This window comes from Alosa pseudoharengus, unplaced genomic scaffold (genome assembly GCF_046254945.1).
Source record: "Alosa pseudoharengus isolate Yale_2024_CS ecotype anadromous, Long Island Sound unplaced genomic scaffold, YU_APseudo_1.1 YU_APseudo_1.1_scf_12, whole genome shotgun sequence".
NCBI lineage: Eukaryota > Metazoa > Chordata > Actinopteri > Clupeiformes > Clupeidae > Alosa > Alosa pseudoharengus.
The window spans coordinates 23741199-23757791 of NW_027468587.1; the positions used below are offsets into that span (position 1 = coordinate 23741199).

Below are 16593 nucleotides of genomic sequence, written 5' to 3' on the forward strand. Positions count from 1 at the left end.
TCCCTCAAATTTAGCAGTTCGCGCAAAAAAGGACCAAGGACGCAACGTCATGCATATTTCTCGGGTGTGATTGGCTTGTCTTCACCAGTCCATACGTCAATTATAAGAATTCTGGGAAATATAGTTTGTGTTTAGCCTACCAGCACCTCTGTTGTCATTATGAAAGCAGATGAAAACCAAACAAAAATACGACAAACATCATAGTTATGAATTAATTCGGGAATAATCTGCATCTTGAACTTTTTACAGTTTAGTTAATCAGTTTTCTACATACCAGGACGAAGTAAGACTAGGCCTACTATTTATGTGACGACTCAAGCTATCCACTGCAAGTTTGTCACACCAAGTGCATTCAGGCGTAGGTGTAGGCCTATAGAGAAATCAGTGAATTTCTTGATTGCATAACAGGTAATGGACATTAGGCTAAGTCCCTACCCACCATGTTTTCATGTTTTCAAATAATAGATAACTTTTAATGAAGGGGACATTTGGGCAAAACAACAATGACCTTACCCATTAAAGAAGACTTGACAGAGGAGGCATGCAGGATCATGTCTATGTGATGTGATGTTGAAAATGAGGGTGACATCAGGCCCATCAGGTTATGTTATGGCAGGAGCCAGCTATCAAGGGACAGCACTTCACACTTCAAGCTGGAGACATGAAAAATTTGGTGTTTTTAGCACTGTGCATTGAATTCATACAATTGCTCTAATCCTTTCCCCCCTGACAAATTACTGACACACAATGAACTGACATCATATTTTTGATTATATGTAGAATGCATCTGTGTGACCTGTAGTGAATGTAGTGTGTTATAGCTATTGTGCCCTAAACAGAGAAATGCATGCTGGAAATATTTTACCAGTTAATCCTTGAATAGCCTGGTCACATTTTCATAGATGTCACACATTGCTCATTCCACCAGATGTGTAAGGAGTTATTTTATTGAACATTCTGTTTGGGTCAAAAACATTGACATAGCCTACTATTAGCCTACTCTGCAGCAGCTTAAAATGTATCATTTAGTCATTGTTGTCAAAACTCAAAGCTCATGCATGCTGATGCATCTCCCTCTGGAGAGTGACCTATTGTTTGGCTAGAGATAACAACTTTCAAGCCAACATTTCAGTAGCTCATCAGTGATTTAAATACAGAAACATTCATGTCACTATATATCATGTAAGTAGAGGACAATCCATCATATGCAAATGCTGTCTAGTTGAAGGAAGTAATTCCAGTTGCACACACGTTTTTAGACAAAAGTAATTTTTCATCTGTACATGGGAGGTGTGAGTTGCAGGCTGTATATTCCTCGTTTGATGGGAAAGAGGCTGGTTATAGGCTATGAGGCCTTCTGTGGCCTGTGACATCATAATGGCTGACATCACAGCGTTATGTAACGGATCTCCTCTCTGGGTCTTGCATGAAGCGTCTGAGCTCTTGTGAAAAACATGTGCCCACCTCATCATACGCTCACATGGTGTGCACATGCTCCATTACACCTCTCTCTCTCTCTCTCTCTCTGGATGCAAGACCTCATGTATTTCTATTTGCTCTTGTGAGACCAGACTGTATTAGGTGGCCAGAATATATCAGTCGTTTGGTCAATCTGTCTAGCCCTCTGTCCATCATCTGCCAGACTGCTTCAATATTTGAAGTTTACACTCCATGTAAGATGTTTGTTGTTTAGCCTGTTGGTACTTATTCAAAGGCTAATGTACAAAATGAACACCAGACATTTTCTAAATGTTGGAGCTAATAGCATATGCCTTAGCCACGCTATACCATTAGGGAGTTAACATGGCATAAACCCATCAGCAATCTATCTGACCTCATTTATCATCTTTTTCCCTGCTGAGTATATATGGCTCACTGGATCCATTAGATGTGATTAATTATGAATCAACCAGGCTTTTGACTTGAGAAGAGAACATTAACAGAACCCAAACAGGGTTTTCAATGGATGCCGATATAGCAGCGAAATCCAGAAGGGGGTAAATGAGATTAATGCAAGCAAACAACAGCCTAATGTCTGTATCGTTATGTTGCTTTGCAGAATGAATCTCACATGTAAACAAACATATAGGAGATGACCTGAGCACACAAACAGTGACCCCTGTTGTATTTTGAACCCTCAATATGCTGGCTTATATTGGAGTGTTGCTCTCGATTTCTAGGCTGCTGGCAAGCAACTCAATGCCTCCCCCTTACCCACTCCCCAAATTGCACTCTTTCGGAGGCCCTGGAGGGATGGGTTTACCAGGACCCCTGCTGTGCCAGCAGATCTGCACTCAACTGCCCTCCAGCCGACCACTGCTCTCCTCTCACAATCCTGTTAGCAAACACTCACGGTTTGCATAATAGACATACACACTACATCTCTCGCCTGGAACCACAGCTGAGTCTCTGTAATGGCACTGTTGCTTCTGCTTAGGTCCACATGGGAACATATGGTTACACTGATATATACACTGCTACTATAACTTTTAACTATAAGTTATATAACTAAAACTTTTTTTTTTAGTTAAGGGTGAATTCAAGAGTTTAAGTTTGAGATGCAAATATCAGTTTAGCTTGTGGTTTCAGACAGGCTCATTGTATGAAGAACCGTTGCCTGGCTGAGAATGAGAGATAATTTTTTTTATGCCCTGCTGTCAAAAAACATTAACCCGATTAAGTGATAAAACAAGAAGAAAAAAAAAGACAGAAAGAAACAAATAATTTTGACATTCTCGGACATTCTGTCCTTTTATTAGTTTGCATCCTCAGTATTGTCCTGTGGAAAAATACCAGCGTCTCCTTGGGGGAAGTGATGAAAAGGGCGACCGTTGCTCCGCTGCAAGAGCTGTAATCCTGGCAGCCACCTCACTCCCACTGCACAATGGAGAATCAGATATCAGCTGCCTGGGCTTCTCAGGCCGCCAACACTAGGACAAAAGATCCGATTATAACGGCCTGGCAGCAAAAATAAATAAATATATAGAGAGTACACTGAAAAAACGGCCAGTGGGTCATGAGGATTGGGGATTGTTCGGTTAGATCTATCTCTTCATCTGGCGTCCGAAAGGCATGATTTCAGACACTGCTTCTCCATGGACAACCCGATACACCGGTGATCCATTAGAAGATGGATGACTGAGAGTTTGAGGACAGAACAAGGGGGCAAAATATAAATGAGGTTGTTCGGGGTTGTTCTTCTGCACAGTCTTTGTGGGTTGCTGTGACTAACTGCACTATGAAAGGTCTTTGAATTGGAGTTGGGTCCTGTGTGGAGTTCCCTGTCATATTTGCAGAGTCAGTGTTTGTGAGAAGGTGTTGGAATGTGTTACTAGGTCCAGCCAGTAGTTGTTGTTGTGTATGTGTGTGTGTGTGTGTGTGTGTGTGTGTGTGTGTGTGTTTGCCTGTGTGAATACAGTATGTGCATGCCTCGGTGTGTGAGTGTGTGTGTGTGTGTGTGTCTGTGTGTGTTTGCCTGTGTGAATATGTGCATCCCTTTCTGTGTGTGTTAGAGAGAGAAAAACAGAAAGATAAACAGAGAGAGAGAGAGAGAGAGAGATACCCATAGGGTTGACAAGCTCAAACAAGGACTCACTGACAGGCATTTCACTTACCACTGCCTTTAAATAAAACATCGTCATTATGTAAGCTTTCCCCCTTTAAAACTGAGCTCTACATCTCCATGTGAATCCCTGCCTTCCCCTTTCCCCACACAGTCTCCCAGTCCGTCTTTCTTTGAGCCTGCCTGCCTCTCTCTCTCTCTCTCTTATTTCCTTGAGCCTTCAAATTTCAACCATTTCTGCCAAAGTACCGATTAATAAAATCCGGCTAACAGAGCTAAAAATGGCACAGCAAACGTGAACGTGCCAGTGGATGTTCTCCCCTGTCACACTCGCTCCTACTCACACTGTCTGCCCAGCGCTGTGGGAGACAGCCAGCCATGTTGGCACGTTCAGAGGCATGTGCAGCATGTCTGCATGTCTGCGCCCACTTCACCACCCCTCCCTGCGCCATTGCGGACTCAGCCATGCCAGCATTCCCCTTGGCACTCTCATTAATTTTTCTGATTGGATCCGATCGATGTGCAATCATGAACGTCGCTGTGTAATCAGGAGTGTGGCTGCACCAGCGTGTTTAACTAGCTCCTCTGTTCATCCATGGTGTGCCCCATGCAGAACATTAGGAATATTCAGCTGAGCGCTGTCCTTCTTTAACAAGGGCACTTGTTTCAACCCCTCAAGGCTAACACTGTAACTCTGCAAAACGCAGGCAAAAGCCTGAGCCCACTGAAAAGGTCAGCTTTCATTGGAACATGCTTCTGGGTCCCTATAGCTTTTATATTGTTTTTATTTCACTAGCACAACGCAATGCACTGTGTCTTGTTACATCAATGCAATACAGTGTGATCAAATGTTCTATGCGGAATACAGAATGGTTACAGTTCTTAGTTGCAGCAGGCTGGCTGGGAATCTTGTCTCTGTCTAGGGGTATGGATTTGTTTTATTTTCATCCATGAGACAGGCATCGGATTATGTGCATGCTCATCTTCCCACCCCTCTCTGAGCCCCCCCTCGCCCCCCCCCCCCCCCCCACCAGCCTCCCCTCATTCTGCTGTAGAGCTGTGAATGCATTCTCGTGCAGTCCCTGCAAATCAGCTTTCAAGGCCTCTGTACTTGTCACTGCTGCCAACGAACATTAACCTCGACTGCTGCCTGCTGAATAGGCTTGAGAGGGTAACAGTGCCGTCTCTGTTTGTTGGAAAAGGCGAGACGTCACCTTGCAACGGCAGAGCATTTTTCAAGTACTGGGTCTATCTTTTTTAAGGATTGGTTACCCTAGTAACTTGTTGCTTAGCAACCACATCAGTGCAATTGGCATTGCTTTTCAGTGTCTGGCCAACAGGATGCAGGGAAGGTGGTAAAATGACAATAGGGTGGGGCAACGTACACATTCACTTTTTGGGAAGGTAAGGTGGACTCATATCACCCCTACACCCTCTGCTTACATCCTCCCACCCTTCATCACTGCCATGTTTGGTTTCCATGACAATGTGCTGTGAAGGCAGGGCTCTGGTCTGACTGTGTCACGTTCAAAAAGCCATTTGTCAGTTACTGCATCATACAGCCACTGACCTCTCTTGAAATGATCTAATTCAGAACAGTTCATTCATACACATCTACACACATCTATGAGTAAGTACTGTATGGTGATCAAAAGCAAGATGGGTAATGATTTTAAGTTGATCTCAGATTTCTCAAACATGGTTTTTAAAACAGCAGAAATCAATCCGTGTTCTGTTTCCTTGAATATTCTGTTTTACAGAGCACTCCAAAACTCAGGTCTTCCAGACCAATTTCCAAATGGCCCTACTTATGTGTGTCTGATACCTTCATTTTTAAGGGAACTGTTCTGGTAACTAAAGGCTATAATAGCCACTCATGAATCACTCAGTTGATATGGACACGAGCCCATTGAAATCATACAGCTGAAATCAATAGGACTACACCACTGCCTCTTATAGAAGTTCAAATACTGGCCAAACTAGGTCTTTGAACAATAGCAAGCAGTCATGAAAGGCCAACCAGAGGAAGAAACTCTCCATTATTTTGAGGGTACTTCCTGGATACAGAGATAGCCCGATGCTTTTGGCACATGTTCATTCACTTCCTCCACTGCGTCTATGTAGACATAATACACAAACTTTTGGCATATGTTCGTTCACTTCTTCCACTGTGTCTATGTGGACATAATGCCTCTTAGCTCAAGTTAATTTCCCAGTTGGTGGGGGACAGTGATATTCTGCAGTGACCATGGTTGCAGGACGTTGAAGTGGCACAGATGGACAGCTGTTTCAGAGAGTTGGTACCCATATTACAAACCCAGCCTCTTATCACAGCAGGCAAGCATGGCGATCCAGACTCTGGCCAACACACTGCAATTATCAGACAGCAAAAAATAAGGGAAGCCAGAGGGTTAAGCCCCAGGCAAAGGGCCATTTGTGTCATTACTCTTCTATTAAAGTTTATTCAGTAAAATAAACGCAGGGAAAATTATAGTTTTTGTGAGTATTAAAACAAAGAACAATGGGTTAATAATGCTTATAGTTGTCCTATTTCATGTCCATGACAAAAATGACACCGGTTTTTAAAAGGTATAGTCATATAGTTTTTCAGCTATTAAAAAAAGATGGCACTTTGTCTGTGAAACATGCGAACTATACATCATGGAGAGATTAACATTACCCATGCAATCTTAAAAGGAACCCCATCCACATTCTAAATGTTTTTATTTAAAAAATGTAGAAAACCAGTTAACTCGTAGGCTATTACCGGTATGTACGTCTTAATGCTTTCTGGGTAGTGTGTGACGTGATTATGTTGAACCGGTTAGGTCTTGACTCGAGATCCAATACCGTCGAGATCGAGTACCGGGTTCCTCCTGATTTACGGTGCGTTCGGGTTCAAACTGAAAAGGCTGAATGGCAGACGTGTTCATCTCGCTGTAGCCTATGCTTACTGTCAAGACCTAGCCAGTTCAACCAAACTCACTACCCAGACAGCATTAAGACATAGGCTACATAGCCATGGCGGCCTATGAGTGAACAGGTTTTCTACATTTTTTTTTATAAAAACGAAAACATTTGGAGTGTTTTTATAGCACCTTTTATATGTGCAACAATGTGCAATCAAGTGAGGAGTCCAGTATTGTCACTTGAGGCCCTTCCTTTTAGTGAAGTCATACCAGTCTGAGTTATAGCACAATCTACTATTACGGCTCCACCTGGTGTCTTTAATAGGACATTACCTCACTGGCTTTTTATTTGATAAAGGATAAGGTTTGATTGATTATTCATAAAGAAAAAGCTTTCTTTTATTACTTTAAAACAGGTTGACAAAGGAAAGGAAAATTAGTCTGCTGGTTAACTCTGGCACATAATCGTCTGAAATGTTGATTAAAGGTGCAGTCAGTGATTGCGCAGGAAGCCGAATTTGTTTATGTTTATGTATGGCTATTAACTTATTAGCAGACACTTTTTTCCAAACCAGTGTACATTATATTTTAACCAAACGAAACACCCCAGGAAAGTGGCTCAACCCTCCCTTAAATATTTCCAGAGAAACACAGGGTTTCATTTTTGTCTGCCCCCACTTTATTTGTTACCAGTTTACAGTGTCATGAAATGGGCAGCTAGCGGGTCACGAGGACATGACTGCTGAATGTGACAAATAATTGCATGGGCTTGAAATAGCGTACAATCGCTAAATGCAGCTTTAATGTATGTTGTCCTTATAACATAATTAAGTGAAATGAAGCTTGAGTAGTGTGACGAGTAATGCTTTAGTTTATTAAGTGAAACTATTATTGTTATTGGACAAAAGGTGGATAATCATTTTGTAGAAAGGGGGCACAAAACACACAGGATCAAACCCCAGTGTCTGTTGATTTGGATAAAACACAGGATCAAACCCTAGTGTCTGTTGATTTGGATAAAACACACAGGATCAAAGCCCAGTGTCTGTTGATTTGGATAAAACACAGGATCAAACCCCATTGTTTGTTGATTTGGATAAAACACAGGATCAAACCCGTGTCTGTTGATTTGGATAAAACACACAGGATCAAACCCCAGTGTCTGTTGATTTGGATAAAGCACAGGATCAAACCCCAGTGTCTCTGTTGATAAAACACACAGGATCAAACCCCAGTGTCTCTCTTGATTTGGATTTCTTTATTGATGTCTCAGTGTCAAGGTACACTGTTCCTGTTGAACAGAACACTGAAGCAGCAGCATGTCACTTTGGCACACCACTAAAGGTTTATATTTGTACACCATCATTTGATGATACACTACTTAAAAATTCACAGGACTTCCATTATAACTTCTGTTATGTCGGGACAAGGGGGGAAATACTGTATATACGTAGCAGATCCTACAAATCCATCTGCAGATATCTTTTAAATTGTTTATTGTTTTTCCCTTCTGTAGTTCCACAATATGTGTAAGCCATCATCAGCAAAAACAAGTTGTGTTAGTGTGCAAATAACAGACAGAGCAAACACAATCTTCACAATATCTGGGTTGTTTGAGGACAATGCCACCACGATATACAGCGGTTTTAACCTTAGGACACAACACTGTCTCCTGCATGTCTGACACATCTGTGAGAGACCAGCTGCTTATGTACAGCTCTGGAAAAAAAATGTCATCGTACGTTTGCTGAGTGACATCATTCGAATGAGTTGAATGATTTGCAGAGGTCCCTTAATTTTGAATATGACCGTCAGCTCATTCAAATATCGTTCAGCAGCCGTAGGATGACATCAGAAGAATGTGCAGTGGTCTCTTAATTCTTTCCAGAGCTGTACATAAATGTGGTACTATGGTATAGTGTTACATGTATAAAAAAAATAATGCTCATCTGTTCACATCACAGAGAAAATTAACATTTCCTTGTTAGGTGCAATGGATGGCTTAAAACACACACACACACACACACACACACACACACACACACACAATTTGTATAACACAAATACACAGTGACACATCTCCACACCAATTTGCTTCAAGTACATTGTGCTTCTGGGATTTGACAAAAGATGACATGATCATGTTGAAGACATCACTTTGGTGACCTTGGAGTAGAAAGCCAGTGAGCCCCGTGATCATTTTAATCAACCAGGTCTGTCAAGATAAATCTTGGGGTGTTTTTGAGTTTAAAAATACATTTGGGATATTTAACTGCATTGCTCTCGCTGATAGAGATGATGCTACATTTATCTCCTAAAGAAAAGTTCACATTCAAACACACACACACACAAACACATGCACACACAATACACACACACACACACAGTCACACTTTCTCTTCATACTGTACATACTAATCCCAAATACCCAAACAGCCCTTTACAACATTCAACCCCATTATCATCCTTCTGTCCTGATATGTCCTTAAATCTGCATATTCAAAGTATTTTCTTTCTGAAAACAACCTGGATCAGTCACAGACTCCTACAAATAGTCTCCCAGTCCAAGAAATCCGTAACAGGTATTGTAACCATGCTAAGGAAATTTCCCAGTCCAAAAAATCCAAAAGTCAGACTGCTTTTCAACAAAAGTAACTTACAAACAAGTAAGTCAATTACAAATGATTAAACCGGCTATTAGCAAGTCTCTCACATTTTGGTGTATCCCTGTTTTTAAAATAAAAACCATAAAAGTTTACAAAATTCTCTTTAGTCTTGTCAACACTTGTTGGTTCTGTGAGAGAAAGTTCTCATCTTTGGACTGAAAGCAGCTTTCCTCTTCTCCCTGGTCACTGTCCTCCCATCCTGTCCACTCCTCATGCTGACCCAGTGCTCACAGGCTGAGAGGCAACACACACACTTGCACACAATACACAGGGCTATCTAGACAGAGCTCCGACGTTAGTCAGTCTCCCCCACGTCTCGTCTCGTCTCCCCTGTGTCTCTCTCAGCGCTCACATATCGCCATGGCATTGCCATTGGGTGCGTTGTTCTGGGAAGAAGGGTGAGAGTTCTATGACCCCTCCTGACCTGTGCTGCTGTCGGTGGGGGTGTGGGGCTCCTCTGAGCTGGGAGACTGAGCCCCGCCTGGTCCATCTAAAAAGGGACAAGCAAATGAAACCTTAGGGAAAGGACAAGCAAATGAAACCTTAGGGAAAGGACAAGCAAATGAAACCTTAGGGAAAGGATGAGTCATGAAAGAGAAAGCTGGACTGTGATTGTAGGTTGTGGAGGAAAAGTGTCTGTAGTATTTCAGTTTTTTTCTTGATTGCAAAGATGCACTAAATGAAACTGGGAACCACTTGAACTTCTTCACTGCACAGCAGAGGTCATCACTTACAAATGTGGTAACACTTTTTCATTGGTTTCACACACTTCTTTATACACTTGTTCAACCATTTAACATAGTTCTTATAGAAAGACTCAAACATCTTTTGATTGACTGTGTTGAACAAGTGGAAAACATCTATTCACAGTTAACAGATATGGCTTGCATAATAATGAACTTGTGAATGTCTGTGTGAAACTGCTTTGCACAATTCATCAGTCAGCAATCATTCATTATCTGTTCTATCTTTCTGTTTGCAAGCAGGGATCGAAGGGGTCAAAAGCACATTTATTGTATTGTACAAGTACTGTATTGGCTTTTTGGTGAAAGAAGCAGGACAAAAGCTGACAAGTCCAGTCTATTGCAATGAAAAATGCAGTTCAATGTATTACTGTAATTTGTCTTGTCTAGGTGCATACTGTAGGTCTTATACAGTATGTCAACGCCAGATACATCTTGAGGGAAATTAATTATATTCATTCTGTGATATGCCTTTTTTTACTTTGTATACATTCTAGTTACAGTAAGGGAAAGACTTTGTGGGAAAGTTAAAAAAATAGAGCTACACATTGAGATAAAGTCAGAATGGCCGAGTGAATAGTGTTCATTTTGTCATCTATTTTTAATTTAGTCTTAGTCTTGTGACGAAATGTCTTTTTTAGTCTTTGTCATATTTAGTCATTCAAATATCATTTTTGTTAGTCAAGTTTTAGTCAACTAAAAGTCTCGTCGTTTTAGTCTAGTTTTAGTCAAAAAACAACTCAAGGTATCTTAGTCAAGTTTTAGTCAAAACATTTTAGTCCTTTTAACATTTTTAATAACAAATTATTTCTTATTACCCTTTCAGTCAAATAGTGTTTCACACATCTCAATTTTCCCCCCGATATTTTATGTCCACAGGGCTTCTCGTCCGTTATAATTACTCATTCTGACTTTTTGTCGGTCAGTATTTTAGATGCACAGTTAAGTCGAGCTACTAAAGCTCGGCTAGGGGATTTGACTGGACCACTGTCATTATCATCGTTTACATGAAGAAAGAAAACCCCTGTTGTGGACCTAAGTACGAATGTTTTACTCTGCTACGCTAGATGGCGATATGCACCCAAACGCCACACATTTCCCAAACTTTCCATTTCCAAATGAAGAGATATTTTATCTTAGTTTTTATTTCATGCAAAAATTTTAGTCTCGTCTTTTCCATCAACAATAATGCATGTTAATATAGTCTTAGTCAGTGTTTCAGGACATTGGTGCAGTCTCATCCTAATCTTGTTTTAGTCATGAAAAAAAAGGTAATTGACGAACATATTTAGGCTCGTCTCGTCTGACGAAATAAGTAAGTAAGTATAAGTATATATACTCTTTTGATCCCGTGAGGGAAATACACTCAGCACACACTAATCCCGGCGCAGTGAGCTGCCTGCAACAACAGTGGCACTCTGGGAGCAGTGTGGGATTAGGTGCCTTGCTCAAGGGCACTTCAGCCTACTGGTCCGGGTTTGAACTGGCAACCCTCTGGTTACAAGTCCGAAGTGCTAACCAGTAGGCCACGGCTGCCCAGTGAAATTATCACTATGAGTGAGTAAGGAATTGAGCCTGTCATCTCAAAAATGATGAAAAATGACATAGGCAAAGCCTTGGTGTGAAATGGGTCAACCTATCCTTAAAGAGTAAGTGTCATACCGGTGACAGACAGTTGGGCTAGTTTCAGTGGCAGGTCTGTCGGGTTGACTCCTGCTGGGGAGCCCAGGATGTCAGGGAGGGCGTTGCGACGCCCGGAGCGGCCAGATGAGGCAAAGTCCAGCATCAGCTCCACCTCCGTCATCTTGCAGCCAATCACCTGCCTGCTAGCAATAACAGGCCAATAGTTATAATCAATAAATTATCAATAGGAGAGCAAGAAGGCATCAGTCATAAAAAATCCAATATCATTTCCACATGTAAAGCATTAACAAATTACACTTCAGCTAACTGCATGAAAGAAATGTTTATTTATTTATTTTTTTATCTTTCATTTTTTTATTATTTGTCAGAGCATCTTTTTTAGGAAGGAGGAAGAATACTACTACTAGTACTGTTGTTGTAGCAAAATTCAAATCAAGTAGTAGCAAAGTCCTTCACAATGTCTCTAGTAATACCAGGTATTATCGTCACATATTCAAAATAAAAATATGGAAGCAATCAACAACCACGCCTTACCTACTACCCTCCACTTGGGGTAGCTGGAGTACTGCAAACCGACCTACCCTCTCCCCTAAAGCTCCTGACTCACAGAGCCTCTTTCCCTCTGGAACACTGTTTTGCACTTCAGCATTAGCTCCCTGTACTTAAGCCCATTAATATCCTGCCGTGCACACTCTCAGACTCTCTCACATACAGAAACACAGCAGGGCTGCGGAAGTCGCCATAGTAACAAGAATTTGAAACCACTACTGCACAATGAGTGAAGTGTTTAATTATAATCACTCTACTGAAAGCAGATCTCTGCTATTAGATGAGAATTCCAACCAAAGACTTCAGATACTTACCACTCAAAACACTCATCATTATCTTGTCCTCAGTTATAACCTTGTCATAAAAAATTATCATTGCATGTGTATTCGTTTTATGAAAATGACTGAATTTGTGGCACATCTGACTATGTGTTTCCATGTGAAATCTGTAGCCTGCATCTTTTGTCTCTTGTTAGCTATCTCAGCACTCAACAGAAGAACCTGATTTGCTTATTGATGAATTGCAACTAAAATCTGATTTGGTCATTGATACATTTGTATATAGTATATATACTCTTTTTGATCCCGTGAGGGAAATTTGGTCTCTGCATTTATCCCAATCTGTGAATTAGTGAAACACACTCAGCACACAGTGAACACACAGTGAGGTGAAGCACACACTAATCCCGGCGCAGTGAGCTGCCTGCAACAACAGCGGTGCTCCTACTAAAATGAAAAAGTAAATTGCATTGTGGGACTGTCAAATGATTATTGCAATCATCATTGCAAAATCACATAAAAATCCCCCAGGCTACTTGGAACATCTCTTTAAATTGTGCTCAAATACATTTCTATGGAAGATGCTAGCATGGCAAGCTGGTTTAGCCAAGGCCTAAAGATCATGAAGGATAGTATGTAAGACATTGAGCCATGAGATGTGCAGTTTGAAGCCCTTAAAAGACGTGCACTGTTAATTTACTCACTGTTATTTTTATTTAATTCATCTTGAGATGTTTTAAGTTTAAATTTCAGCTCAGTGAAGCACTTAAAGCACCAACACTTCATTAAGTTACTTTTCTTGTAGAATTGTAAATCATAAGTCATAGGACAACCTATATAGCACAGTAATTAAGGAAAAAAAGTGAACCTGCTGCGGTGTTAAATGTGATGTGGTTGAACATTTGGGTGCACCTAACTTTTGTGCTGGTGCACCTAAGAAAAAAAGTTAGGCGCACCAGTGCAACCAGTGCAAAAAGTTAGTCTGGAGCCCTGATGCACCTGCAAAATATTGTGGAAAAACTGTTCTCTCTTCACTCCTACCTTTCTTCTCATAATCTATCATCCCTTAGACTCTCTAGAGTATAAAGACAGAGACAGAGAGAAACAAAGTGGTAGAGGAAGGTCAGAGGTTGAGAATCATGGATATGTACCATACCCATAACAAGCCAAAATATTTCCTCCTTAAAACAGGACTACAACATTTTCTTTTCTAATCCATCAGGTCTCAAACTATCTTCCTTTTACTAGATAGCTCCCTGTGCGAGAGGGAATCTCAGTAACGTCACTGTTTTAATCTCCACTTCATCTCCATCCTGCAGGGCCACAGAAACAAACTCACCAGTGAATTAATCAATAAAAGCAAAGCAAGCCTGGCAACTTTCTCCTTGAATACATTCTGTTGCATACAAAAACTGTCAATCTGTTCTTCTGCTTAGCACCATCTGCTTCACAACCATAAGTAACCTATTGTGTAGGCCTAGATGGTCAACTTCATGAGAGCCAGGCATAACCGTGCTAACAAGGGGCTAAAACCCAACATTATGTCAACATTATTACATATTTGTTTGTTTTAAATTCTGTCCATGTTTCTCAATCCCACTTTTTTTGATGAGCCTCTGTCTGTTTCAACTCTCCCAAAACCCAACACCCCTGCAGTCAGATGTCTGACAAGTACACAGAACGAACGCGGAGAGAAAGAGGAAGAGAGAGGGGGATTAGAGACATACAGCTGAGAAGAGAGAAATGAGAAGAGGAGCACATGGAAAGAAAAGATAAGAGGAACGCATGGAGACAGCAAGACTCTAAGACAGGTAAAGGGAAGGAGAGCTTAGGGAGATGATGTCTGGGTGTTTGACCTTGTTTAAGATATTTGAAATGGCTAATTTCAAATAAGTGCTAATATATCTCTTCATCTAGAGGATGATCAGGGCAAAGAAGGCAAACAGAGGAGGAGAGAGAGAGGAAACAGAGGACAGTAATGAGTACATTTTAGACAGCATACATACTGCAATAGGGCTGGGTATTGGCACTGATTACCCCAATATATTAGATTGTGATTCCTAATGATTTAGATTGATTTATATGATTCAGAATGATTTAGATTATTTATTTATCATGATTCAGTTTCAATATCACTGCTTGCATATTAGCCTAAAAGTCTTATCCATCACTTCTACAAATCAACATTAAACTGGATGATCAATTAATTTGATTAATCGATTAAACAATATTTTTGGCACACCCCTAAAAATGAACAACTATAGTGATTCTACAAGAGCTGCAAATCAATCTTAATATATATAATACTGCAAAATCCTGAGATGAAGTCTGGTACATAATTTGGAAAGCCATTTACCTACCAATGTGCATCGACTTATTGTATTTGAGCTTGCGGGTAAGTCTATGAAACTATGCATGTTCAGTCTCCAGCTAATCATTCCTTGCACATGGTTATTAAGCTGTTTTAGGGGAGGTGGAGATGGTTCCCATGGAAACGTGGCTGGTGTGATCTGTGCTGAAGCAGAAATTAACCTGTGCTCGGCGCCGAGACGTTGCTTGAACTCAAGTAAGCTTTCCCACAGTCTGACATGCAACTCTGTTTCATTCCCGGTCTCTCTGTTTCTCTCTCTCTCTCTCTCTCTCTCTCTTTTTCTCTCCTCTTATCAGACAGAGCTCACAGTAACAGCCGTGGCGGAGTTGGGTGAACACAGAGGGAGGCTTAGAGGAAGCTCTGGCTGACTCGCTTCAGCTCCGCGGACACTGCATCTGTAATCCATATTGAATGAAGGTAGAGGATTACAGAAGCCCTAAAGAGGAGCTACATCCATTCCACTTCTATGTTTCACACCATCGTCTTCATTCTTGCATTCTTCCCCGTCATATTCCCACATCTTCTTTTTGATAACCACACTAATAAATCTGATGACTAAACCTGTCTGTCTACCTGTCTGTCTGTCTATCTATCTATCCATCCACCCATTCATCTATGCTATCCATCTTTACTGATTTTTGCTCTGCCCATTTACCTCTGCACAACACATCTACTGTGCCAACCTGACATGACCTCCATTTTCAGCCAGACATGGACAGCAAATGTTTCCACTGTAGTCCGTATAGTCAGCATCACTGTGAGTCAGTCAGCCACAGAGGACATTCTGTCAGATTTACAGAAAAAAGCTGGTGAGATCAGCACTGTCATCCTCGATTAAAAATTTAAAACACACTGAGCACAGAGCATATCTGGGAGGTAGGCTGGAGGGAAGGGTCAGGCTTATGCAGAGGCTGAATTAAATATCATAGCCAAAGGAAGTGTGTGTGTGTGTGTGTGTGTGTGTGTGTGTGTGTGTGTGTGTATGTGTGTGTGTGTGTGTGGGAGGGGAGGGGGTCACTGTGCTTTTTGATTTTTTTGTCAGTTACACGCTTGGCCATACTTTCCACATTGTAGAAATTAAAAAGCCTGAAGAATGCTAATCACTCAAAGCATTTCCATAGCCTTCTAATTCTACACCCAAGTGACAGAGCTTAAGAGAAAATGGATTGACTTTTGCTGTCTTCTAAACACTTAATATTGTATACAGTTTGGCCACCTGTAATCCTTATAGGATGCTGTCCTGATAACTAGAGGGTCTGTTAATTAAGGACTCACCAAAGAAATGTAGAATGTGAAACGCCTTCACTAGATGGCAGATGCACAAGGATTTCATTTCATTTTCCATCAGTCTGTTATGATCAGAACTTCAAATGGCATCAAGACCATGATAAAATATTTAGTTTCATAAGTTATGTTTAATTACTTACCCATATAATATTTACATTTAGCAAAGTTTGCGTTCATTTGAGAATCTTCATAAAAGATGTACAACACAAACCACAGATGTCCTCCCACAGGGAAAAACAGGGCATAGCCTATTTATAAAAATGTGCAGTATTGGCCTGGGAAAAAGCATCTGCAAAACAAACAAATGAATAACTAACCAATTCAGCAGTTACCGCATCAATTGCACTGGAATAAAAAAAAAAGCAAAGCAAAACGGATCAAGTTTGTCTTCTTAGAACTCAAGCGATGGTTGTTTGGATCTGTTTGGATGACACAGGGAAGATAACCTACAGCATATTCATGTGAAGCGCACAATCTGATGGAGTCTATGGAGCTCTATGGAGTTTTCCACCCATCCAAAACAGCATGGTTGTTTAGAGCATCAGAGTGTTTTTGAAAGGCCTTAGCACAGTCAACCATCACAG

At 40.9% G+C, this 16593-nt stretch overlaps 1 protein-coding gene across 1 annotated transcript; it reads right to left on the reverse strand.

The window, feature by feature from the left end:
• Positions 1-9324: 9324 nt before the first annotated feature.
• On the reverse strand, positions 9325-11684 carry LOC143118422 (cAMP-dependent protein kinase inhibitor alpha-like). Its single transcript, XM_076279479.1, has 2 exons — positions 11543-11684; positions 9325-9627 (listed from the first exon to the last, which is right to left on the reverse strand). The coding sequence occupies exons 1-2, from the start codon at positions 11682-11684 to the stop codon at positions 9545-9547; spliced, it is 225 nt and encodes a 74-aa protein (XP_076135594.1). The 3' UTR covers positions 9325-9544.
• Positions 11685-16593: the final 4909 nt, after the last annotated feature.

Bases quoted from the DNA above. Each gene is read 5' to 3' on its own strand.
- LOC143118422 (XM_076279479.1), bottom strand. From the start codon at position 11,684: ATGACGGAGGTGGAGCTGATGCTGGACTTTGCCTCATCTGGCCGCTCC. The intron at 9,628-11,542 runs GTATGACACTTA...GTCCCTTTTTAG, and splicing joins AGCCCAACTGTCTGTCACCG to ATGGACCAGGCGGGGCTCAG.